The sequence below is a fragment of the Panthera tigris genome, chromosome C2 (assembly GCF_018350195.1).
Source record: "Panthera tigris isolate Pti1 chromosome C2, P.tigris_Pti1_mat1.1, whole genome shotgun sequence".
NCBI lineage: Eukaryota > Metazoa > Chordata > Mammalia > Carnivora > Felidae > Panthera > Panthera tigris.
This window is the reverse complement of record NC_056668.1, coordinates 116,542,741-116,569,748: the sequence shown is the minus strand read 5'-3', so window position 1 is coordinate 116,569,748 and position 27,008 is coordinate 116,542,741. Positions and strand designations below refer to the sequence as shown.

Genomic DNA, 27,008 nt, shown 5'->3' with positions numbered 1-27,008 from the left:
GCCTCAGTTGCTTTCTCTGTAAAGAATAGGCAATATTGGTACCTGTTCTAGAGGTGTGTTGCAGGATTAAATGTCAGTAAATATAAACTGCCTGTGAGAGCATCTAGTACAAAGTAGTATGTCAACTATTGTTATTCAGGAACCTATATCACTGATGAATTATCCTGGAATAGGAAGGTCGAATGCCACGTCAATTCTCATCATTAGATTTGTGACTTTGGGCATTTCATTTCAGCCATCTGACTTTGTGTTTCTCATTGGTAAAACGAGATGAATAATTCATGCCCCTGTTATCCAACAATGACTTAAGGTCTATCTTGTAAAGGCTGGGGGCACACAGCAGCAAGCATCGCATAATGCACATGGGAACTCAGAGTGTCAGCAGGAGCATGAGTCTCCTGTTTTTGCAATTTCCTAGAGGAGTGTGCTTGGACAGCGGGGCTGGGTACCGTCAGAAGTACTCGCCCTTTGCTGCTGTCTCTTTTTAATGGAGAGAACGTAACAGTGATCTTGCCCAGGGAATAGATACCTTGAACCTTGGTGCCAGTTTTTTAATGATGTACCAGAAAATCCAGCTTTCTAGGACCTGGAGACAGTGGAGGAAGTTGCCATACTACCCAGAGAGAGAGGTCCACAGGCAGGAACCAGTACTCCTGTTTTTCTGTACAGCAGTGACAGATAAAACGTAGATAGATTTTTTAAACTGTTAAGCACTATGTACATTAAATTTATCTATGAATATCAACAAGTAATGGTGAAAGATTACCATGAAGAATACAGTATGTGGAATATACAGTGTCCATGACATTATGTTCTTTAATCCCAAATACATAACTTTTGTTTAAACAAGAAATATTTCTGATCTTGAAATGATTTTTATGGTTAATCAAACTTGTGCTTGGCAGCTCACAGCTGAGATGAGGAATGAAACTGATGGCCAAGAGGGGAAAAATAAAGAAGAGAAAAAAAAAAGTGTTTCAATTAGTGTAATTCTTGTTCTGAAACTAATAGCAAGATTTCTAAATCATTAATTTTCATAATTCTTCTTTAGTAATACACGTAGTTATTTGTAGAGTCACCAGAATAAAATTCACATGTGTAATTTACGTGATGCTGGAACTTGCAATAGAAGCTTAATTTGCAGGACTACATTTCAGTGAGGAAACTGAAAATAACTTGCTCCAAACCCAGGAGCTGATAAGTGATGGAGCCAGGACTCAGATCTACATTTATTACATTCCGAAGCCTGTAATTGCCTAAACCAGACAGAAATGGGGAATACTTCGCTTGCTTCAATATTTAGAGTGATACTGTCCTCTGGCCAGGACTGGCTTCCAGGACCCCAGAGCAAGTGCAATTGCCCAGGGCACCACATGTGGCTTAAAGCCTACTGTTGCCTCCTTGAAATTCTTAATAATTTTAATCAAGGGACCTAGCACTTTCAGTTTGCCCTGGGCCCAGAATTATGTAGCTGGTCCTGCTTCTGGAAAAGTCCTGCACAGCTTTTTAAAGAGTCTTCGTGTTTGCAATGAGTGTCACAAAATCTAGACTTATCAACTAGCAAAATTGTTCCTGAACATCTTTGGGAGTGACTCATTTCTTTTCATTTTGGTAAAACAGCTTCACCTCTCAGACATCAGTTTTCTCTTTTTCTTTTCTGGAATTCTCCAAAGAAAGGCACCCCACCGGTTTTTTCTATAGTTATCTAGAATGATCTTTTGGCTTGAGCAAACCACAGGACTTGAGACAAATGTAACTTCCTCTAGTTTCCTGAAGGGATATGTTGACCCTTCTCAGCAGTTATCTTCAAAATACAAAAGCTGAGAGATAGGAAGAGAGAGAAACTATAACACTGTTTCTGGACTGTCTTCTACCTAGAAAGAGTGTATTAATCTCTCATTGTGTTCCTACAGCACCTGATATATACCTTGTTAATCGCCTTTATCACCTGGGACAGGTTTAATTGTGTTTCTCCTCTAGTAGACTACTTTAAGTAGTAGAACATATTTTTGTTCATTTTTTAAATCTTTGGAGCACCAATAGTTAACAATATTTTAGTGAAGTGTTTGGTGAAATTAAATGAATTGCCAAATTTCTCCCCATATTTCATGACTTTGGCAATTACATATTTCAATCCCAATTGTTTGTTTTTCATATGAGTTTACGTGAAAAATTGTCCCCTCCAAAAACTTAATGAATCCCCAAAATTGATGTGTAAGTGCTTCATTACCTAAAAGCAATGTTTCCAATTAGTTTCTGCCTCTGCTGCCTCTGGGTTTTATTTTCCCAACACGATTTACCTAAAGCTTTAGCTGAAGAGAAAAATGAGCCACTGATTAAATTAATGTCTTATCATAAGACAAAGTGAATTACTATTAGCATAAATCCTTCTTCAACAGCATTTGACAAAAAGTACTGCTAGTTATCTAGCCAATGCTAGATAAGGACATATTCCAACTAGAGTTGGAATATGGCACTCACATTAAACAAGAGTATCTTTTGAAAGACAGTGTGGTTGAGGTCACCTTTCTTGTAGAAGAGGAAGATTTCTGTGCATCAGAACACGTAATTTTCAAAATTGATAGGATCAGGGTCCAAACTCGCCAATCAAAATCCTGTGAATCTTTAAAAAATGTAAGAGGAAATAGCAATGCTAACCTGACAGTGTTCTTTCAGGAAATAAAGCATGATTAGCATACTGTTCTGCTAGGGCTGCCATAATAAAATGCCACAGACTGGATGGTTTAAGCAACAGAAACTCATTTTCTTATAGCTCTGGAAGCTCAAGTTTCAAGATCAAGGTGTCCTCAGAGTTGGTTTCTTCCCCCCCCCACCTTGTTATTATTTTTTAATGTTTATTTGTTTTTGAGAGAGACAGAGCATGAATGGGGATGGGGCAGAGATAGAGAGGAAGGCAGAGAGACTCTGAAACAGGCTCCAGGCTCTGAGTTGTCAGCATAGGGCCTGACATGGGGCTTGAACTTGGGAATGGTGAGATCATGACCTGAGCAGTCGGACACTTAACTGACTGAACCACTCAGGTTCCCCCCTCAAAGTTGGTTTCTGATGAGAACTTTCTTCCTGGCTTACAGATGGCTGCCTTCTCTCTGTGTCCTCACCTGGGTTTTCTTCTGTGCACATGTGGAGAGAAAGAACTCTCATGTATCTCTTTCTTTTTATAACACACCAGTCCTATTGGATTAGGGCTCCACCCTTATAACCTCATTAACCATAATTACCTCTCTAAAGGCCCTATCTCTGGGGCACCTGGGTGGCTGTTGTTAGGTTAGGTGTCCAACTCTTGATATTGGCTCAGGTCATGACCTCATGGTTCCTAAGAACAAGCCCCATGTTGGGCTCTGTGCTAACAGCACAGAGCCTGCTAGGTATTCTCTCTCCTTCGCTCTCTGCCTCTCCCCCATGTGCACACAAGCTCTCTCTCAAAATAGATAATAAATGTTAAAAAAATAAAAAAAAATAAAGACCCTTTCTCAAATACAGTCACACGGGGGGTTAGGACTTCAACATATGAATTTTGCAGGGGCACAGTTTGGTCCATAACAATCCCTAACTGGTTTGATGAAGTCAGAACAGAGGTAGGTTGGGGTCAGCTTGCACAGGCTCACAAGAACCAACTGTGAGCATCTCTTCCTAACTCTGCACTCAGTGACTTAAAATGTGCTTAAGTAGGAGTACTGACACTATCAAAACCATCAACCACTACCATTCAACATCATTTAACATACATTATCACTGAATGCATAATCATATATAACAATCACCATTGTATAACAACAAAACTAAATAATAATGCCAACAAGCATTGCAGGTATACGTATTAGCGAAACACTAAACATTTGGAAATTGCCAAACAAATAAAATCTTATATGCATTCTCTCTGACTAAATTTACTTTGAATATTGTGTTCCACTTGACTAATGAAATGGATTTTATAAATAAAACAACAGATGCATTGGTTTTTCCCAATATTTAATTGTAAAAATTTTCAAATACACAGAAAAGTTGAAATACATTACATCAAACACTCATATATCCATGATATGGATTTTACAATGATCATTTTACTATATTATATTTTACTATATTATATTACTATATTATATTCATTATATTATAATGAATACTATATTATACATAATACTATATTATACATAATACTATATTATTATATTATATTACTATATTATATTCATTATACTATATTATATTATTTTACTATAGTTGCTTCATCATCCATCTATTCCTTCACCCATCAATCAAAGCTTAATTTTTTTTTACGTATGTCATAGTAAGTTGAAAACACCAATACACTTCTACTAGATACTGCAGCATGCCTGTGATTAACTATTATCCAATATTTGTATTGGGTTCCTTTTTTTCTTGAAAGGTAAAATTTCTATATGGTAAAATGGATAAATCTTAAGTGTACCACATGTTGAGTTCTTACAAATATATTCACTTGCGTAACCTACACCGTTATCAAGATACCGAACATTAGCCTGGGCACTGAAAGCTTCCTCATGCTCCTTCCAAGTAGAGTCCTGCCCCACCCTTTACTGGCAACAACTGTTCTGATTTTTTTCTTACCATAGAAATTTGTTGCCTATCAAATTATTGATTCTATACATGGAATCATACAGTATGGACTCTAGATATGGAGCTTTTTTTCTTTCATTCAGCAGAGTATTTTTGAGATTAGTCCATGCTGTTGTATGTACCAATAGTTCATTCTTTTCATTACTATGAAGTGTTTCGTTGTTTGAATACAGTACAATTCTTTATCCATTATCTTCTCACGGAAACTCAAGCTCTTTCCAGGCTTTAGCTGTTATGAATAAAACTCTCTAAACATTTTGTACAAGTGTTTTTGCAGACATATGTTTTCATTTCTCTTAGGAATTGAATTACTGTGTCAAAAAATAAACATATGTTTAGTTTCATAAAAAAAATTGCCAGAGCTTTTTCCAGTGTGGTTGTACCATATTATATTCCCATCAATAACGTATGAGAGGCATAACTACTCTACGTACTCTCCAACAGTTAGGTCATTAGTTAACCCATTCTTTTTTGTTTCAACCATTCTGATGAGATGTCTGGGTATCTTTTCATGATTTTAATTGACATTTTCCTGCCATAAGCAATACTGAACATTTTTATGTGCTTATTGGACACTTGTACTTCTTGGCCAAATGTCTGTTGAAATATTTTGCTTACTTTGATCCATTTTTTGTCATTTAATTATTAAGTTTTAAGAGCTTTTTTTTTTTTTTTTTAATTTTTTTTTTTAACGTTTACTTATTTTTGAGACAGAGAGAGACAGAGCATGAACGGGGGAGGGGCAGAGACAGAGGGAGACACAGAATCGGAAACAGGCTCCGGGCTCTGAGCCATCAGCCCAGAGCCTGACGCGGGGCTCAAACTCACAGACCGTGAGATCATGACCTGAGCCGAAGTCGGACGCTTAACCGACTGAGCCACCCAGGTGCCCCAAGTTTTAAGAGCTTTTTAAAATATATCCTGACTACCAGTCTTCTATCAGATACATGTTTGTTAATATTTTTTTCTGAGTAACCTATACATTTTTAAAAATGTCTTTTAAACATTTTTTTAACATTTTATTTATTTTTGAGACAGAGAGAGACAGAGCATGAACGGGGGAGGGGCAGAGAGAGAGGGAGACACAGAATCGTAGCAGGCTCCAGGCTCTGAGCCATCAGCCCAGAGCCCGATGCAGGGCTCAAACTCACGGACCACGAGATCGTGACCTGAGCTGAAGTCGGATGCTTAGCCAACTGAGCCACCCAGGCGCCCCTAAAAAGGTCTTTTAATGACAGAAGTTTTTGTTTTCCATGAAGTCTAATTTACTTTCTTGCTTTTACAGTTATTGCTGCAAAATCTTTACTTAGGTCAAAATTACAAAGATACTAAACTATGCTTAGGTTTTAGGCTTTATAGATTTAGCTAATATATTTTAGCTTGAGTTAATTTTTGTGTTTGTTATTAGATAGTCGTTGAGGTTAATTATTCCCATATGAATATGTAGTTGTTCCAGCCATTTGTTGAAAAGATTTTTCTATCCTCCTTGGATTCGTTTGGCACCTTGTCAAAATTTAATTTACTACCAACACATGACTGTATTTCTTGATTCTCTATTCTGTTGGACTGATCTGTGTAACAGCCCTATGCTAGTTCCATGTTGTCTTGTTTACCATAGCTTTACAGTAAGTCTTGAGGTTAGCAAATGTAAGTCCTCCAGATTTGTTCTTTATAAAGATCACTTTAGATATTCTAGGCCATTTGTGCTCCTGCATAAACATTAGAATCAATTTCTACCCAAGCACCTGCTGGGATTGTGTTGGAATTGAACTGAATCTATAGACCAATTTGGAGTGAACTGATATCTTAATGACTTTAGGTCTTCAAAATCAATAAACTTCATTATGTGGACTCTAATTATTTAGGTCTCCTTTATCAACTTTCATCATTGTATTACAGTTTTCAGTGTAAATGTCCTTTATATCTTTTGAGAGATTATTTCCAAATATTTTATGATTTTTGATGCCAACATAATAGAATTATTTCTTTAATTTTATTTTCTAACTTTTTTTTTTGTTATTAGTATATATAAATGCAATTGACTTTTAGTTGTATACTGTGACCTTGCTAGCTCATTTATTATTTTTAGTATCTTAATTGTATTTTCCTAAGTTTTTTCTATGTTAAAAATTATGTCATATACAGATAGAGACAAGTTTATTTGTTTTTGAGTTTTAGGCCTTTTAAATATTTTATTGCCTTAGAGCAATCAGGACCTCCAGCATAAGGTTCAGTAGAAATGGTGGGAGTGGGCATCCTGGCTTTTTACAGATCATGGTGGAAAAGCACTAAATATTTCAGCATTAAGTAGCTTCTTTGATGCCACTTGTCAGGTTGAGAAAGTTTTACTATTCCTACTTTGCTGAGAGTTATCATGAATAAACTTTGAATTTTGTCAAATGCTTTTTTCAATCTATTGAAATGATCATAGTGACTTTGTCTTTTATTGTTAATATGGTGAATTACATTGGTTGACTTATGAATGTCAAACCAGCCCTGCCTTCTTAGAATGAACTCCTCTGATCAAGATGTATTCTTCTGCACTCTAAATCACTCGACTTGATTTCTTAGTATCTTGTTAAAAATCTTTTGTGACTTAGTTTATGAGAGATATTGGTTTAGAGTGTTCCTTTTTTGGTAATATTTTTGTCAGGTTTCAAATCTAAAGTTATACTGGCTTTATAAAACCAATTGTAAAGTGTTTCTCTTCTCTGTATTTTCTCAAAGAGTTTTGTAATATTGGTATTATTTCTTAAGTATTTGATAGAATTAATCAGCGAACCATCTTAACCTGGAGATTTCCTTGTGGAAAGATTTCAATAAGAAATTTAATTCCAGTATTAGACACAGGCCATGTACATTTTCCACTATATCCTGCATTAGTTTTGTGAAGTTGCATAGTTATATTTTCAAGATATTTATATACACTATCTTGTTTATTCAATTACTGATAATCATAATTTCTTTTTCTTCATGGTAAGTCTAGGTAGGTTTATTTTGTTGAGGTTTTCCATTTATATTTAAATTTCATTGAGTTCGGATATATTTATTTTCTTCGTTATGTGTACTTTGAGTTTTTACTTCCTTAGGTGGGGTCTTAAATGGTTCCCTCTAAAGAAAATTTTCTAATATAAATAGTTTAAGATACAAATTTTCCTGAAAGTACTATTTTAGGTGTACCACACAAATTTTGGTATGTTGTATTATTATAATTCATTATCCTTCCTCTTTTGATTTCTTCTTTCTTCCATAGATTAGAAATATGGTGTTTAAATTTTCAAATATTGCCAGTTTAAAGATATTTTATTAGTAATTTATACTTTAATCCAATAATGGCCAGAGGGTATACTCTATGATTTCAATTCTTTTAGGTTTACTGAGACTTGTTTTATAGCCCTGCATGCGATATATCAGAATGAATATATCATTTATAATTGAAAAGAACATGTATTCTGTAGTTCTTGGGAAATATCAATTAGGCTAAGTTAGTTAATAGTGCTATTCAGATCTTGGTTATCTATCTATCTATCTATCGTTCTCATTGTTCTATCAATTACTGAGAGAGAGGTTTTTTAATCTCCAACTATGATTGTGGAAATGTCCATTTCTTCTTTTAATTCTTTCAAATTTTTTTCCTGAATCATAAGGCTGTTTTCAGGTATACTGAAGATTGCTGTATCTTTCTATATTATATCTTTATTCAAGATATAGTAGAATATTTTATTATTATGACATGCCCTTATTTATCTTTGATAATATCTTTTATTTAAATACAACTTTTTGTGATATTGATATCATTCTCCAGCCTTCTTATGCTTACTGTTTGCTTGGTACATTTTTCCATTCATTAATTTCAGTCTTTCTGTATCTTTAAGTTTTTATTTAAATTACAGTTAACATATAGTGCAATGTTAGTTTCAGGTGCACAATATAGTGATTCAACACTTCCATACAACAACCAGTACTGATCACAAGTGCACTCCTTAATACTCATCAACTATTTGACCCATCCCCCCACTAACCTCCCTTCTGGTAACCATCAGTTTGTTCACTGTAATTAAGAGTCTGTTTCTTGGCTTGCCTCTTTCTTTGTTTTTCCCCTTTGCTCATTTGTTTTATTAAATTCCATATAGGAGTGAAATCATATGGTATTTGCCTTTCTTTGACTTATTTCACTTAGCATAATACTCTCTAGCTCCATCCTTGTTGCTGCAAATGGCAAGATTTCGTTCTTTTTATGGCTGAGTAATATTCCATTGTATATTTACACCACATCTTCTTTATCCATTCATCCATTAATAAACATTTAGGCTGGCTTCATAATTTGGCAATTGTAGATAATGCTGCTATAAACACCAGGGTGCACGTATCCCTCTGACTTTTTGTATTCTTTGGGTAAATACCTAGTACTGCAATTGCTGGATCCTAGGGTATTTCTAACTTTTTGAGGTCCATATTGTTTTTCAGCATGGCTGTACCAGTTTGCATTCCCACCAGCAGTGCAGGAAGGTTCCCCTTTCTTCACATCCTTGCCAAAACCTACTGTTTCCTTTGTTGTTGATGTTAGCCATTCTGACAGGTGTGAGGTGATATATCATTGCGGTTTTGACTTGCATGACTTGCATGATCCTGATGATCAGTGATGCTGAGCATCTTTTCATGTGTCTGTTGGCCATCTGGATGTCTTCTTTGGAAAAAATGTCTGTTTATGTCTTCTGCTCATGTTTTAATTGGATTATTCATTTTTTGGGTGTTGTTGTAAGTTCTTTATATATTTTGGATACTCTTTATCAGATATGTCATTTGCAAATCTTTTCTCTGATTCCATAGGTTGCCCTTTAGTTTTATTGATTGTTTCCTTCATTGTGCAGAAGGTTTTATTTTGATGAAGTTCCAACAGTTTATTTTTGTTTTTGTTTCCCTTGCCTCAGGAGACATATCCAGAAGGAAGTTGCTATGGTCGATGTCAAAGAAGTTATTGCCCATGTTCTCTTCTAGGATTTTTATGGTTTCAGGTCTCAAATTTAGGTCTTCAATCCATTTTAAATTTATTTTTGTTTGTGGTGTAAGAAAGTGCTCCAGTTTCTTCCTTTTGCATGTTGGTGTCCAGTTTTCCCAACACCATTTGTTGAAGAGACATTCTTTTTCCCGTTGGATGTTCTTCCTTGCCTTGTTGAAGATCAATGAACCATATAGTTGTGGGTTCATTTGGGGTTTTCTATTCTGTTCCATTGATCTATGTGTCTATTTATGTGACAGTACCATAATATTTTGATTACTACAGCTTTGTAATATAACTTGAAATCTGGAATTGTGATGACTCCAGCTTTGCTTTGCTTTTTCAAGGCTGCTTTGGCTATTCAAGGTCTTTGGTGGTTTTTGTATCTTTATTTTTTTATAAGGAATTAAAAAAATTTTTTTTAACGTTTATTTATTTTTTAGAAAGACAGAGACAGAGAGTGTGTGGGGAGGAGCAGAGAGAGGGGGAGACAACAGAATCCAAAGCAGCTTCCAGGCTCCAAGCTGTCGGCACAGAGACTGACATGGGGATCGAACCCAGGAGCCATGAGATCATGATTTGAGCTGAAGTTGGACGCTTAACCAACGGAACCACCCAGGAGGCCCTTGTATCTTTGTTTTAAAGTGTAACATCTATACGTAGTATATAGTCAGTTCTTTTTTTTTTATCCATACTGAAAATTTCTGGCTTTTAATAAATCTATCGAATGTTTAGTTATATTTTTATCTAATTTTTAGTGTTTTTTTTTTCTGGGGTAATAGTACATATCCTTAACTTTTTACAGCCTATTAGAGCTAATATTATAGTACTTCATATTAATGTAGAAACACTAAAAATATGTGGGTCCATTTAATCATTTTTGTGACAATTACCATATGTAGAATCTCTTCTATATGTTATAAATTCCTCTGGGGTTATAACTTTTGGTGTAATTATTCATAAGAATTTAAAGGACTTAAGAGAAAAAGGTCTTTCCATGTGCCATTTCAATGATCTTTATTCCTCATGGATATACAAGTTTTCAGCTGGCATAATTTCCCTTCAGCCTGAAAGACTTTCCTTAGCATTTCTTGTAGTCCAGGTATAGTAGTGAAAATTTCCACTTTACCTTAAAATATCTTAATGCCATCTTTATTTCTAAAGCATATTTTCACTCAACATAGAATACTAGACAACAGTTTATCCTTTGCTACTGAGTTTTGTGAGTTCTTTTTCTGTTCTAGATAGTTGCCCGTTTTGGGATATGTAATTAGCAAATTTTTCTCCCAATCTTAGCTTATCGTCTTACTTTCTTTACAGACACTTTTGCAAACCAGTATGTTTCAGTTTTGATGAGGTCCAATTTATCAATTTTTTCTTTATGTATTGTGATATTGTTGTCAAGTCTAAGAACTCTTTGCCTAGTCCTAGATCTTAAAAACTTTCTCCATTTTCCTAAAAATTTTATAGTTTTACATTTTTACATTAAAACATCTGGTGCATCTTGAGGTATTTTTGTGCAAAGTATGAGGTTTATGCTGAGATTTATATTTTTGTCTGTGGATGTCCAACTGCTCCAGCAACATTTATTGAAAAAGCTAGGGGCGCCTGGGTGGCTCAGTCGGTTAAGCATCTAACTTTGGCTCAGGTCATGATCTCACAGTCCGTGAGTCTGAGCCCCCATGTCGGGCCCTGTGCTGACAGCTCAGAACCTGGAGCCTGCTTCAGATTCTGTGTCTCCCTCTCTTTCTGCCTCTCCCCTGCTCACACTCTCTGTCTCAAAAAAAAAAAAAAAAAAAAAAAAAAAAAAAAAAAAAAAAAAAAAGCTATCCTTCCTCAATTGAACTTTTTTTTTTAACCTTTGTAAAAAAATCAGTTGAATAAATTTGTGTGGATCTATTTTTGGATTGCATATTCTGTTCCATTCATCTATGTGACTGCCTCCACCAATACCACACAGTCCTCATTAGTATAGCCACATATTAGGCCTTAACACTGGGTAGAGGGAGTTCTACCTCTTTGTTCTTTTTCGTAATTTTCTTTTTGTAGCTCTTCTAGGACCTCTGCCTTTATATACAAATTTTAGAATAAGCCTGTCTACAAAACAAGTTTTTTGGAAACTTAAGAGGCATTATGTTAAAATTATACATCAATATGGGGAGAATGCCTTTACTATGTTGACTCTTCCAATACAATGTAACAGTATACCCATCTCTTTATTTATATCTTTGGTAACTTTCAGCATACAGATCTTGTGCATGTTTATGAAATTTATGAATAAACTGTGAGTTATCATTCTGCCTAAAATCAAGGCCTGGAAAAGACTACCTAAGTCTTATCTTCCTTGGAGTCATTGTAAATGGTATCATATTTCTAATTTTGTTTCCTACATGCTCGTTCTTAGTACATACAAATGCTATTGATTTCTATAGCTTGATCTGTGTCCCGTGACCTTTCTGAACTCATTCATTAGTCCTAGGAGTTTTAATTGGTATGTAGACTTATATTGGGATTTTTCTTGCAGACACACATGCCAGCTTCTTGAAACTGCGGATTTACATATTTTGTCAAAACTTGGGAAGTTTTTAGTCATTGTTGTTTTTTTTTTTAATACTCTTTCAATCTCTATCCCTTTGTCCTCTCTGATAACAAATATTTTGGGTTCTTTGTTATTGTCCCATGGGTCCTTGAGGTTCTGTTCATTTTCTTTTCATCAATTTCCTCTTTGTTGTTTGGATTGGGTCAGTTACATAAAGTTCATAGATTCTATCCTCTCTCATTTCCACTCTACTACTGAACCCATGTAGCATGTTTTTTGTTTGTTTTTAAATTTCTGTTACTGTATTCAGCTCTACCATTTCCATTTGGGTCCTTCGGTTTCTGTGCTGAGATTTTCTATTTTTCCATCTCCTTGAAGAGAACTTGTAATTGTTTATGGAATCATTTTTATGATGATCGTTTTGACATCTTTGTGAGATCATTACAATATATGATTCATCTTGGTGTTGGTTATCAATTAATTTTGTATCCTCATTCAAGTTGTGATTTTCCTGTAATGAGTGACTTTTAAAAAACTGTATCCTGGACATTTTGGCTTCTTTATAAGGAGGCCCTGGGTTCTTTTAAATTTTTTTTGTTTTAGGAGGCAGTCCCCTATCTTTGGCCTAATTCTATGGGCAATGGTTCCAATAACCCTATTATTTTCAGAACCAATACAGTGCTATTTTGTTATCTGCTGCTTGTCTTAGTTTGTAACCTGCAGTCGTCACTGGTCCCAGCTGTAGCTGTTTCAAGAAGTTGAAGGAGCTTCCCCAGGCTGAGTGCCTCTTGCCTATAGAGAAGAGATGCTCTAGCACATGGGACAATGAACATTTCCCAGGTTGGGTGTTTGTCTTATTATGATACCTTTTGCCAGTGTTGCCAGCTAAATGACGTTTCCGGGCTCGGGAGAAGAGTCTCATGCCCTGTGGGAGATAAGAGCACTTCATGGTCTAGACATGTGTGGTGGGATCCCCCTGGTTGACGTCCTATAACTACCTGATGTCTCTGGGAGGAAGAGCACAGTCTCAGGCCTGAGAGGGAAGAAGAGCACTTCCTCTGGCTATTTAAAGTCAGGGGCTCTTCCCAATCTGTCCCTTGTGATTCAATCAGTGTCCCCCGGCATTGCGGATGGGACTCCTGATCAGTCAGGAAGAGAAGTTTCCCTACCTGGGCCACACTCTGTTCTAGGCTGCCATCAAGAAATGCCAGAGCTGGAAATCTTCTTATAGTGGGTGGGGATTGTAAGATACCGGCTGCTGTATTGTTCCCCCCCGCACCCATGCTGGGGTCCCAAACAAGTTCCCCATTCTTTACCAACTTTCAGTTATCGTTTGCTGTCTCTTCAGTTTCCTCCAGAGTTTATAATGGTATGTAGTAGGGAAGAGCATGAGGAGACAAATCTATGCCATCCTGTACAGACCAGAAGTTACATTTAACTTTTCTAGCATCATTTCTATGACTGCATAGTACTAAATTATAAAGATATGCAATTAACACATAAAGTGAAGTCTTGATGTATCCTATCTTTGAACAGGGTTGCATTCAAAGAAAACATATTTTCAATTCCAAGAGCACTTCAAAAATAATGTGCTTTTTATCAATGAGGAGCCAGACTTTTATGAAGCATGTGTTATATTTGAGTTACACAGAAAACTTAAAGGTCTTCTAACTTCTGTAGTCCAACATTTCATCATTTCTTTGGAAGATACTCAGAACTGAGGTTAAGGAGAAAGAAAAAGGAAAGAAGATGAGACAAGGAGGTAAAGGAGAAAAAAAAAAAAGAGGAAGAAGATAGGCAGGAAGTAAGTTGGAGGCCTAAAAAAATAGCAAAGAGCTCAGTGGAAAGCTTATGTGAGGAAGATCCATGAGAGGTAAGGGAAAGAAGGCAGTCAACAGGGAAATGGGAAAAACGGTAACAAAATTCACATGGTGTTCTTACAAGAAGAGGAGATTAGGACATAGAGACACCAGATTCATGCCTGCACAGATGACCATGTGAACACAGTGACAAGGTGGCGGCCATCTGTAAGCCAAGGGGAAAGGCCTCAGAAGAAACCAAACCTGCCAACAGCTTGACCTTGAACCTCTAGCTTCCAGAATTGTGACGAATTACATTTTTATTGTTAAGGCCACCCAGTCTGAGGTATTTTGTTATGGGAGCCCTAGCAAACTATAACAGTTGCATAACTCTGAAAAGATACTGAATGCCACTGAATTGTATACTTTAAATGGGTGAAACTTATTATATAGAAATAATATCTCAATAAAGCTGTTTCTAGAAAAGTACCATAGGCGATTCCCTCTCGCAGAAATGGTTACAAACTATGGGCTAGACCATGTTAACAAACAGTCCTGACATTTCTGTGCATGGCCCTGAACTCAATGCTGCTAGGTTTTGGGTTTGATCAGATGCTCAAGGACCTCACAGTCCACTGTATAAAACTGTTCAAGAACCAGAAAGTGTGACTACTGTTTGGAGTGAATCTAAAATTTGAAGGGCCAAAGCAGATAAAATTTTGCAAGCCCTCGTTAAGAAACATACTACAGAATTATGTGTGAAAGTGAGTATTGCTTTAGATTTATAAAAGAAATCACAAATTTTACAAATTGAAAATTAAAAAAGAAACCTGACGAATGCCACAATCATCCTCCAATCCAGAAATATTTTTATTCATTACAAAATTCACAAATCAAATTGCAACTGTTTATGAACAAGCAACATAGAAAATGGTAAAGCAGCTCAAATGATTGCAATTTGACCTGGCTGATTTTATAACTTTTCCGTTACTATGTAATTAATTATTGCAAATTTAACAGCTTAAAACAACATACAGTTACTATCTCATAATTTCTGCGAGTCAGGAGTGAGTCAGGAGTCCGGGCACAGCCTAGCTGAGGCCCTTGCTTAGGGTCTTCCAAGGCTACAATTAAGGTGTTAGGCTGCGTTATCCTCTGGAGGCTGGACTGGGTGAATGTGTACCCAAGCCTTTTCGGTTTGTTGGCATAATTCACTTCTTGGCTGCTGTGTGACTGAGGTGTCGGATTGCTTGCTGTCAGCTGAAGGCTATCTGCAGTTCTTTGCCACCTGGACCTCTCCCTAGGTTCACATACAGTGTGGTAGCTTACTTCTTCAGGTCAACAATAGAGAAAAATCTTTCTCTAAGACTTCTCAGCTAAGGTAAGAATGACATCCCATACCTTTGTTATATACTGTAACCTAATCAAGAAGGAGAAACCCATCTCATTTTAACATCCTATTGTTTTAGAGCAAGTCTTGGGCCCTGCCTACTTCCAAGCTGTGATAAGTGGTGTCATAAACTGATGTAATTGCAATGTGCTGGAAATTACTCAGTAAAATTATGCAATTACCTAGGTTAATGGCAAGATTATGTATTAGACATCACATCATGGCCCATAAGAACCTTGTATGCTCTTGTCTGCTGTACTTGTTTGTTCTTTGTGTGAGGGCAAGGTATTGAGAGGTATCAGCCTGAAGCATATATATGAGAGAGAGAGACTCAAACTACCTGGAACGTGAACCAGAGCATCCTATTTTGTGCCAGGCTTTGGGTAAAAGAAGAAAGACTGTAGTGATTCAAAACGAGTGAAAATGATATGAAAATATAAGAGACAGAGAAACCATGAATACACAAGAGGTAAGGATTCCATGGATGAGCTGCCCTCATGCGGAAGCCCTCTGCCAACTTCACGCATGGGCCTATGAATAACACAACATTCCTGAACATTTTTAAGTCCCCCTGAACAAAGGGAAATGACCAGGGAATCCTGTGGAAGACTGTGGGTATAAAAAAGAGAATGTCATACCTGTCCATCATGTTAATAAACATTACCTAATATTGGAACTTCAGTTTTCTTATGTACAAAAATAAAATATTATTATCTGTGAACAATATTTTATCTATGAACTAATACAAAAGTTTCTCCTAAAGGTCAAATTCTATGATTGTGTAAATGCTCTCAAATATTCCTTATTGTACTCTGAAGAAAGTTTGTCACATATTTGAGATGTAGAAAAAGCTGAATTATGGACTTTGAACTTAGAACAAGTCCTCAAGAAAACTAATATTGGGGAAAATAATGCTGGAAAATTAACCTGAAGAATATGCAGTTTGTTTACATAAGTACCCACAGAAAGAATTATAGTTATTATCTGAATTAAATATTGACAACTAGAAATACATCACAAATATTCACCAGTAGGGTAGGACAGCATCTATTTGCTCAGTATGGAAAATGCTAGATTAGATATATACCCAATATCCAGAAGTAATAAAACTTTACTTTCTCATTATTTTTCTAAGACATTTATTTCCCACTTAGAGCACTTATGCATTATCTGAAAGCTGTAAACAATGTTTATGGTGTAGTGTCATTTATCTAAATAGAGTTGAGAATCACGGATACATTAATAATATAAATAACAGTAATAATAGTAAAACATATTTATTTAATCATTATGAAAACCCTAAAGAGAGGGAATTATTACCCTTACTCACCAATGCTTAGGGAGGCTTCATTAAGGGTTTTGTACCCAAAGGACAGTGCCAGATTATCAAACCCAGGTCATATTTGGATTTCTGAAGCAAAAATAGTATCATTTTACATATTTCTTACATATAATAATATGATTGAATTCAACTATTTATATTTATTCCTAATTCCCAAAGAATGGATGAAATCAAACCACTACTAGAAGAGAGATTTTGCTGTTAATTCTCAAAATGCTGATTCCCATAATGCATTGGGGCATGAACATAAACTTTGCACTTCTTTCTTCAGTTGAAAAAGACACATCAGTTCCATACTTCACATGTGGCAGTATGTGAACTGTACAATAAAACAGGACAATGCTGGAAACCAAGAAACAAAAATGCACCTACCCGTTGATAAATTGGTTTCATGGATCTATGTTCCTTGAAGCCAGAGACCCTGTGGTCTCACATGTTATCAACATTCAGGTGTCTCACTCACCTGTACTGGAACACTATCTGCCTGATCACTTGGCAGAATTCTAGAAGATTTTTTCCACAATTTGACCAAGTGAGAAGTTCTGGGATACTATACACATTAATGAGGAGTATGAAAAGTCAATTCTTTCTCTTAAGGAAAGGCTTGCTTAACTAGTACTCAACCACATTTTCAGTAAGAAAATGTAATAAATTATTATTAGTTCAAATCTGTGTTTCCATTGCATGAAGCTCACATTTTTTCATTCTGCCAATCCTAGTTCCTTCCTACATTCTTAAACATGTGTTAAACATTGCTCATAAAAATGCCACGTATGGTAAAACTAGAGAGTCAGTCCCTGGATATGAGTAGCAATTTTATAACACAGCAAAGAACAAAGGAATCTGGTGTATATTGTCCTGCAATTTCATGTATGCACAATTTAGAAAAACTCAAAATACAAAATATAAGCTCACTACTGTTTGGACTGGCCTTCCTCGTCTTTAAATTATTTCCCAGTACTGGGCAACTAATACTTACTACAAATTCAATACTACATAGCTTTTAAATAACTTCATAATAATACTTTTGCAAAATGATTACATCTCATCAAAGTAATCCCATACATACATACACACACACATACACAAATCAATGCAAGAAAAGATCTGTTTGCTTCTTTTTTAGCAGAGCTTTACCTTGAGGTTGGTGGCATAAAGAACATCCAAGAAGTCTTTTTGCCTTAAATAAGCAGTAATCCTACAGAAATTTCTTAGACAATAAAAGGATTAGTTAACTAGTTATTTTGAAAAACATGAATTCTTATCAAGAAACATGCTGTTGTTATGAAATGCAAGAAAATATTCCAAATAATGTCAACTTAATTATCAATGTTACATAAACTTAAAACAAAAAACAAAACAAATGTTACATAAACTTCCTAAGTACTTGTACTTACATGATTTTTGTTTGGTAAGACCTACCTTTTTAATTATATAGAAAATGGCACATTAACAATTTCATCCATCTTTTACATAATTACTATATTTATATTCACATATGCATATATACACACACAGAAAGAAAATAAATTTACTACTTAAATTTTCAAAATTCTTTTTCCAACAATCATTAGATTTTGTTCACTAAGACAACAGTTCTCAAGTGTGGTCCCCAGATCAGCATTACATTGAAAATATTTAGATGTGCACAACCTCAGACTCTCCTCTAAACCTACTGAATGAGAAACTGTGGAGATGGGCCCAGCACTCTGTAATTTATCAAGGCCTCCAGGTGATTCTGAGGTGCTGTTGAGGTGGAGAACCACTGCTCTAAGAGATCTTTGGCTTAAGGGTTAGTTGTAATGAAAGTATTTCTTCTGTTGATCCAAAATTGAATAGAAAAAAAATTTTTAAGTATTTTTTAGAATGGGATAGCAATTAAATAAGCTAAAAAACTGAACTATGCAGGTGTGATAGAAATCTCAGATATCAGGCTAATAATATAGAGTATCCTTTCAAAAGTAAAAGAAACATAATAAGAGCTAATGCCTTCGCATTGTTTGCTGTCTGGGTGCCAGACATGGTCCTAAGCACTTTATTTATAAGATATTTAATCCTCAAAACAACTCATATAGCTTCGTACTGTTATCCTGCTCATTTTACAGATGGGGAAACTAAGGCATGGAGAGGTTCGCTGTGACTGTCCAAAGCATGCACTTGGTAAGAGGAAAAGTGAGGCACAGAGTAACAAGTGGCAGAGCTGGGATGCTAATTCTATTTTTTTAATGTTTATTTATTTTTGAGAGAGAGAGAGTGCAGGCACAGGGAAGGGGCAGAGAGAGAAGGGGACAGAGGATCTGAAGCAGGCTCTGTGCTGACAGGAGACAGTCCAATATGGGGCTCAAACTCACGAACCGTGAGATCACGACCTGAGTCGAAGGCGGACCCTTAACCGACTGGACCACCCAGGCACCTCTGGGATGCTAATTCTAATTGGATATTTCCGTAGTCCCTAATCTTAATTATGAGGAAATTTATTATAAGCTTATAAAAAATTATTTTAAGTACTTAATTTTTATTAATAGACCATTTGTTTGTTTCTGAAGAGTAGTGCATAGGTATAAAAATACTATTTGTAGATGAGTGAAAATGGAGAACTTTGGGTCTAATCAGAACAATCCAACTGTTAGGATTTGGCCAGCAAAGTAGTTTGCTTATTTATTTGTATTTGAGGCATTAGATTGGGCTGCACTCCCTCCCTCCGTCTCTGATGTCCTATATTTGCAGCACAAAAAATTCTGGTTCAAGTAAACAAAAGCCAAATCTGAATCATAAGGATGGTCACAGCCCCTCAATCAACTGCCAGACTTAAGCCAGTTTATATACCCAAAACCCCATGAGTGAAGGGGGGACCAGGTCCTGTTGAGGAAGGACCCTGAGATATTACTAAAAATATTTACTATTAGGGGTGCTGGGTGCCTCGGTTCGTTAAGCGGCTGACTCTTGGTATCAGCTCAGGTCATGATGTCAAGGTCATAAGATCAGGCCTCTGCACTGGGCTCCACACTGAGCTTGGAGCCTGCCTCAGATTCTCTCTCTCCCTCTCTCTCTGCCCCTCTCCTGCTCATATGTGCACACTCTCTCTCTCTCTCTCTCAAAAAAAGAAAGAGGTTTTTTTTGTCTTACTGTTAATATTTCTTTCAGACTTCCCCAAAGGGACCTATGGCCTTTTACCAGCATAACTAACTGTGTGCATTGAGGAAAAGGAAATAATCTGACCATTTGGGGACTACTTGTCACTGCCTCTGAACTAATTCCACAAGACCCAAAACGTCACTGTGGCCATCAGTCAGAGCAGAGGCTTAAAAGGTCAGGTGGCTGATGGAGTTTTTAACTCTGTCTCTCAATGGGAGCCCATCCTGTGGTTATTCCCCAGCTCCAGAACGCACAGTTGGAAGATATATTCAGCAGCTGGCACAATTTCCAAATTGGTTCCTTGACATGTGGAACGAAGGCTACTATGGTGGAAAAAGCCAAGTTGAAGCTACTATGGCCTCCTCTACTCAGCAACACAGTTAAGCCAAAAGCATTATTCCATTCCTGGAGGTATCACAGAGATTAGTGCCACCATCAAAGACTTGAAAAAGAGTAAGAGTGGTGATTCCCACCACATCTCCATTCGACTCACCTATGTGGCCTGTGTAGAAGACAGATGGATCTTGGAGAAGGTCAGTGGATTATCATAACTTTAGCCAGATGCTGACTCCAATTGCAGCTGCTGTACCAGATATGGTTTCATTGCTTGAGCAAATCAACCCATCTTTGGGTACCTGGGATGCAGCTACTGATATGGCAAATGTCTTTTTCTCTATCCCTGTCCATAAGGTCCACCAGAAAAGCAGTTTGCTTTCAGTTGGCAAGGCCAGCAATACACCTTCACTGTACTACCTCAGGGGTATATCAACTTTCTAGCCCTGTGTCATAATTGAATTTATAGGGATCTTTGTCACTCTTTCCTTCCATAAGACATCACACCAGTCCATTACATTGAGGACATCATGCTGACTGGACCTAGTAAGCAAGAAGTAGCAACTATTCTAGACTTACTAGTAAGACATTTGCTATCAGAGGATAGGAAATAAATCCAACAAAAATTGGGTCTTTTACCTCAGTGAAATTTCTAGTGGGTCAGTGCTATAGGGCATATTGAGATATCCTTTCAAAGGTGAAGGATAACCTGTCGCCTCTGGCCCCTCCTACAACAACAAAATACGTGCACAATGCCTAATGGGACTCGGGATTTTAGAGGCAACATATTCCTTATTTGGAAGTGTTACTCCAGTCCATTTACTGAGTGACCTGAAAGGCTGCTAGTTTTGAGGAGGACCCGGAACAAGAGAAGGCTCTGCAACAGGTCCAGGCTGCTATAAAAGTTACTCTGCCACTTGGGTCATATGATCCAGCACATCCAATGGAACTTGAACTGTCAGTGGTAGATAGGAATGCTGTTTGGAATCGCTGGCAGAATTCACCTATAAGTGAATTTCTCTGCAGGCCCTTAGAATCCTGCCATCCCTTGCAGAGAAATACTCTCCTTTTGAAAAATAGCTCTTGGCTTGCTATGAGATTTATTAGAGGCACCCAGTCACCATGAGACATAAACTACCCATCATGAATTGGACGTCACCTGACTTACCAAGCCATAAAGTTGGATGTGCCCTGCAGCACACTATCATCAAATGGAAGTAGTACATGCAGTGGGCCCATGCTCATGGAATTCACCACCATTGCCATGTTCCTCACCATCCTGAAGCAGCTGGCTTGATCAAAATGATGGAGTGGCCTTTTGAATACTTGGTTATAGCACTAACTAAGTGGCAATGCCCTGCAACTCTAGGGTAAGCTTCTCCAGGAGGCTGTATATACTTAGAATCAGCATCTAATATATGGTTCTGTTTTCCCTATCATCAGGATTCTTGAGTCCAGCAATCAAGGGGTGGAAATGGGAATGGCACCACTCACTATTACCCGCAGTGACCCATTAGCAAAATTTCTACTTTGGTTTTGCAACCTTATGCTCTGCTGGCCTAGAAGCCTTAGTACCAGAATGAGGAATGGTTATACCAGGAAACAAAGTAATGATTCAATTGAACTAAAAGTTAAGACTGCCACTCTGGCATTTGGACTCTTTATGCCTTTAAATCAAGACAAAGAAAGGAATTAGTGTGTCAGTTGAAGTGAATAATCCTGGCTACCTAGGGGAAATTGGACTGATATTCAACAATGGAGGGAAGGAAGAGTATCTCTGTAATACAGAAGATACATTAGGGCATCTCTTCGTATTACTGTGGCTGTATATTAAAGTCAATGGAAAACTAAAATGACCCAATCCAGACATGACTACTAACGTCCCACATCTTTTAGGAATGAATGTTTGTGTAATTCCACTAGGTAAAGAACCACGACCAACTGAGGTGCTTGCCGAAGGCAAAAGTAATACAGAATAGGTAGTAGAAGAAGGTAATTACAGATGTCAGCTATGACCACAGAAGAGACAAGAACTGTAATTATTATGAGAGTTCCCTCTTACTTTGTTATATGTTATGTGTATGTGAATAGGAAATATATTTGTTCCCTTATACCGTAACAGGCATTGACTTATTACCATGATATTTAAATATTATTAATTTTATATCATGGTATTTAAGTTACAGGATATCAGGGCAAAAGTAAACATCACTTAAGGACTTTACCTTTTCTTTTGGAATGGGTTAGTGCATTTTCTTTTTTTTTAATTTTTTTTTTTAAGTTTATTTATTTTTGAGACAGAGAGAGAGCATGAACGGGGGAGGGTCAGAGAGAGAGGGAGACACAGAATCGGAAGCAGGCTCCAGGCTCTGAGCCATCAGCCCAGAGCCCGACGCGGGGCTCGAACTCACAGAGCGCGAGATCGTGACCTGAGCCGAAGTCAGACGCTTAACTGACTAAGCCACCCAGGCGCCCCGGGTTAGTGCATTTTCAATGGTAGGTAGTATAGTTGTATCATGTTAGGTGACATGACCTTGTTATTGTCTATATTTGGAAATTAAGTATGGTTTAAGGAGATGTGTATGGGTGTTAAGTTGACAAGGAGTGGACTTGTGATGGCTAATTTTATGTGTCAACTTGACAGGGCCACGGGATGCCCAGATATTTGGATACACATTCTGGGTGTGTCTGTGAGGGTGTTTCTGGATGAGATTAATATTCGAATTGATAGACTGAGTAAAGCAGAGTATTGCCCTTCTCAATGTGGTTGGTCTTCATCCAATCTGCGGGATGTCTGAATAGAAAAAAAAAAAAAAAAAAGGGAGGTTAGGGGGAAATTTTCTCTGTCCGCTTCTCTGAGCTGGGACACCAGTCCTCTGCTGCAGTCAGACTTGGACCTGAACTGGACTGTACCATCAGCTCCTCTGGGTCTCTAGTTTGCCAACTGCAGATTGTGGGACTTCTCTGTCTTCATAAGCATGTGAGCCAATTCCATGTATTTATTTTGTCTCTCTGGAGAACCCTAATAAAGATAATTTCTGAGATTTATCCATCATCCAGGTTGTACTGTACATCAGTACTTTCTCCTTTTTGTCACTGCATGGCATTTCATTCTGGGAATACACTTTTTTAAAAAATCTATTCTCCTAGGGGCGCCTGGGTGGCTCAGTCAGTTAGGCGTCTGACTTCGGCTCAGGTCATGATCTCATAGCTTGTGAGTTCGAGCTCCAAGTCGGGCTCTGTGCTGACAGCTCGGAGCCTGGAGCCTGCTTCGGATTCTGTGTCTCCCTCTCTCTCTGCCCCACCCCTGCTTGCTCTCTGTCTCTCAAAACTGAATAAACATTAAAAAAAAAATGTTTTTTTAAATCTATTCTCCTATTGATGCACATTTTGGGATCTCTGCATTTGGGGCTATGAATACAGTTGCTAGAAACACTGAATATAACCTTTGGTAAACATTTGTACTTATTTTTCTTAAGCATCTATCTAAAAGTTAAGTAGCTGAATCACAGAGAACTTATATGTCTGGTTTTATTAGATACTTACAAATGACTTTCCAAAGTGGTTGAAACAATTTGTGAGAGTTCCAGTTGCTCCACACTTTCACTAACACTTGGTTTTTTCAGTCTTTTTAATTTTAACCATTCAGGGCAGGCAAATTGTGAAGTAAGTAAAAAGATATTTTTGATACCCCTGCCTATGTTCAACTAAGCAACTCCACTGTATGTCTTCCATTTCCCTTATGCCTAGGGCCTTCCACTGCCTTTATGAAGCTGGTAGATTTACCCTAATTTCTACTTAAGATGTTAGTTGATAAAAATGACAAATTAGAAGCCAGCAAGCATCATTAGTGTAAAGATGCTGTTTCTTTTTTTAATTTTTTTAATGTTTATTTATTTTTGAGAGAGAGAGACAGAGTGTGAGCACGGAAAGGCAGAGAGAGAGGGAGACACAGAATCTGAAGCAGGCTCCAGGCTCCGAGCTGTAAACACAGAGCCTGACATGGAGCTCGAACTCACCAACTGTGAGATCATGACCTGAGCTGAGGTCAGTCTCTCAATTGACCAAGCCACCCAGGCGCCCCTGAAGATGCTGTCTTAAAAATGTAACAAGTTGCCCACATTAATATATCAATTTCACATAACATTCTGTATTGCAGGTTGTTTTGAAGAAAAATAAAACAAAAATTAAAAACCAGGACATTTGCCAAGTCGTCATTAGTGCTATTTACAAACTTTTTTTTCCTTCCAAAAATATTCTAAGATCGCACCTTTCTGCTCATTTGAAGTTGGTTGTTTCTACATGGCTTGCACTGACCAATGAACTGTGACTCCAAGTGAGATGTTCCACTTTCGGGCAGAAAACTTAAGAACCAGTGTGCAAGTTGCCATGTGCACTCCCCCATGTCTTCTTAGCACTTCCATAAGATTAGGTCAAGATAGAGTCTGTACTAGCACGAGTCCTTGAGAGACTGTGATGAGCAGAGGTGTTCTGATAACTTGCACCTGGACATACAGGGTAAGAAAGGAACAAATAGGGACGCCTGGGTGGCTCAGTCAGTTAAGTGCTGACTTTGGCTCAGGTCATGATCTCCCGGTCCGTGAGTTCAAGCCCCACGTCGGGCTCTGTGCTGACAGCTCAGAGCCCGGAGCCTGTTTTGGATTCTGTGTCTCCCTCTCTCTCTGCCCCTCCCCCACTCACGCGCACATGCGTTCTCTCTCTTTCTCTCTCTCTCTCTCTAAAGTAAATATTGAAACAAAAAGTTTAAAAAAAGAAAGGAACTTTTTTTTTCTTATAAGTCACTAAGACTTCGGTGTTGTTTGTCATCACAGCATAACCTAGCCTCCCCAGAAAGGCAGTCTGTCCATGTAAACCTCACTCTGGATGAGTCAATTTGCTTATGCTAAATATCTGGGTCCCTCTTTAAATACCATCTGTAGTCTCCAGTTTGCAGCAGTTCCTGATAATTCTTCCTCGCTCATTTATATCCCTTATGAGGCCTCTAGGAATTTTGTTTTTAGTAGACTATTTTTCAGAGCAGTTTAGGGTCACAGTAACATTCATGAGAATAGATATATATCAAAATGAGTATATTTTAATAAAAGTATTTTTTAATAAAGAAGCTATAAGCTAGTTCTGTCCCTTTTAAGGCTTGTTTTAGTTTTATGGTGAGGAGGGCAAAAGGCAGCTAGCAGCAATAAATTTATAAAACTATGTAAGTATTTTGTCGTTTTAATTATTCTCTATGACATCCCTCATCTCCCTATCCTTGCACAAATAAGAGTCTCTAACATTGTTTATTTTCTAAATCTGTTTTATTTTTAACAAAACAGAAACAGCATTCAATGAGTGTTAGCTACGACAACCTAGCAAACACACTCTTGAAACTTTGAGGAAAAACATGGTTTCAGCATTTTTTCCAAGATAAATTTTTCTGTGCCTCGGATTGTAAAACAGTTACCATAACATTAATTGAATGAGGTTTTACCTAATCAAACATTAACAGAAACAAACATCTCCAGAGGATCGGAATTCCATACGAATTCCACAGGGCAGAAACATCACATATGTCATCTCAAATAGAAAACGAGGAAGTGTCTTTTTAGCTATTGCCAGCCATTAATAATTCACATGAAGAAAATTATTTTAACTGTTACACTGGTGTTTGAACATTCTGTCTTATGTTCTTGACACTAAAATCTGTGCACCTTTTTAACAATTTTATCACTTCCAGTTCTGGCAAGGTTGCAAAGTAGATAATGTGCAAACCTAAAAGTGCTAATGAAAATATAATTAAAACCTACTGACATGCAAAGTCAAGCTCCTAGAAAAGTTCTAGTAATCTGTGGAGCTAAAGGGAAAAATCTGAAAATCCTGCGTATTACACACAGGCTGACACGTCTTTGGCTTCTGAGAGGTGCCAATCCTCCTTTAGCCAGGGGATTTGATTTCTCCAATCATGGCAGGGCAGTGGTGGGGCCTTGGGCCTGAGCAGTGGGTGTTGTGTACTCTATCATTGATCTCCAATAAGGTGGGAACCCTCAAAGGGAGACAACCCGGTATAAAGGGTAGACTAGACAATAAGGATTAAAAGAAAGCTCGACTGTTTTGGCCTGCAGGGCCAAATCTAAGAACCGCAGGAAATTTAATGGTCAACCATTACCCTGTCTAAATACAGAACACGTGTTTAGAACTTGCTATTTATTTTTTATTTCTTTTTCAAGCTTACATAGAGATTTCAATACGTAAGAGATTTTGGCAGGGAAAATTTGATCACTGAGAACTCATACATCAAGATGTGCACTCATCATTTAGGGGTTTATATTCAAAACACACACATGACTTGGGAATCTCCAAATTGGAAGAATAATATAACACATGGTCTTCCATTGGTTACATCATGGGACACCAGCAGAAGCAAGAGCAAGCCTGTCAGAGAGAGCTGTCCTCGGACCCTCATGGGCTCAGCCTCAGGGTTCTAAACTTGAGAGTGCGTGAAGTAACCTGCCACCATTTTACTCCATTTCTGATCTCCTGTGTTTACACAGAAAGAAACTAAATATCCCACAGATGAAAGATGACACAAGGCATAGTGGTTTAAGGTGTAGCTTCTGGAGACACTTTCACATAATGGTTTTGTGAGTGACTTTGCACGAGATATCTAACCTCAGTTTTCTCATCTCTAAAAGGGGAATTATATTTTTTAAATATTCATTTATTTATTTTGAGAGAAAGAGAAAGAGAGAGAGAGAGAGAGAGAGAGAATACACCAAGCACTGTGAGCACAGAGCCAAAATTAAGAGTCGGACGCTTAACCAAATGAGCCACCCAGCCACCCCTAAAAGGGGTATTAT

General features: G+C 37.3%; 1 protein-coding gene across 1 annotated transcript in view; it reads right to left on the bottom strand.

Moving 5' to 3' along the window:
* Window positions 1-22,577: 22,577 nt before the first annotated feature.
* Window positions 22,578-27,008, bottom strand: part of LOC102970433 (phospholipid scramblase 4-like) — a 39,658-nt gene continuing 35,227 nt past the window's right edge. The window contains 1 exon segment of the mRNA XM_042956502.1: window positions 22,578-22,948. Within this exon segment, the coding sequence (XP_042812436.1) occupies window positions 22,867-22,948 (82 nt within the window). The 3' untranslated portion in view covers window positions 22,578-22,866.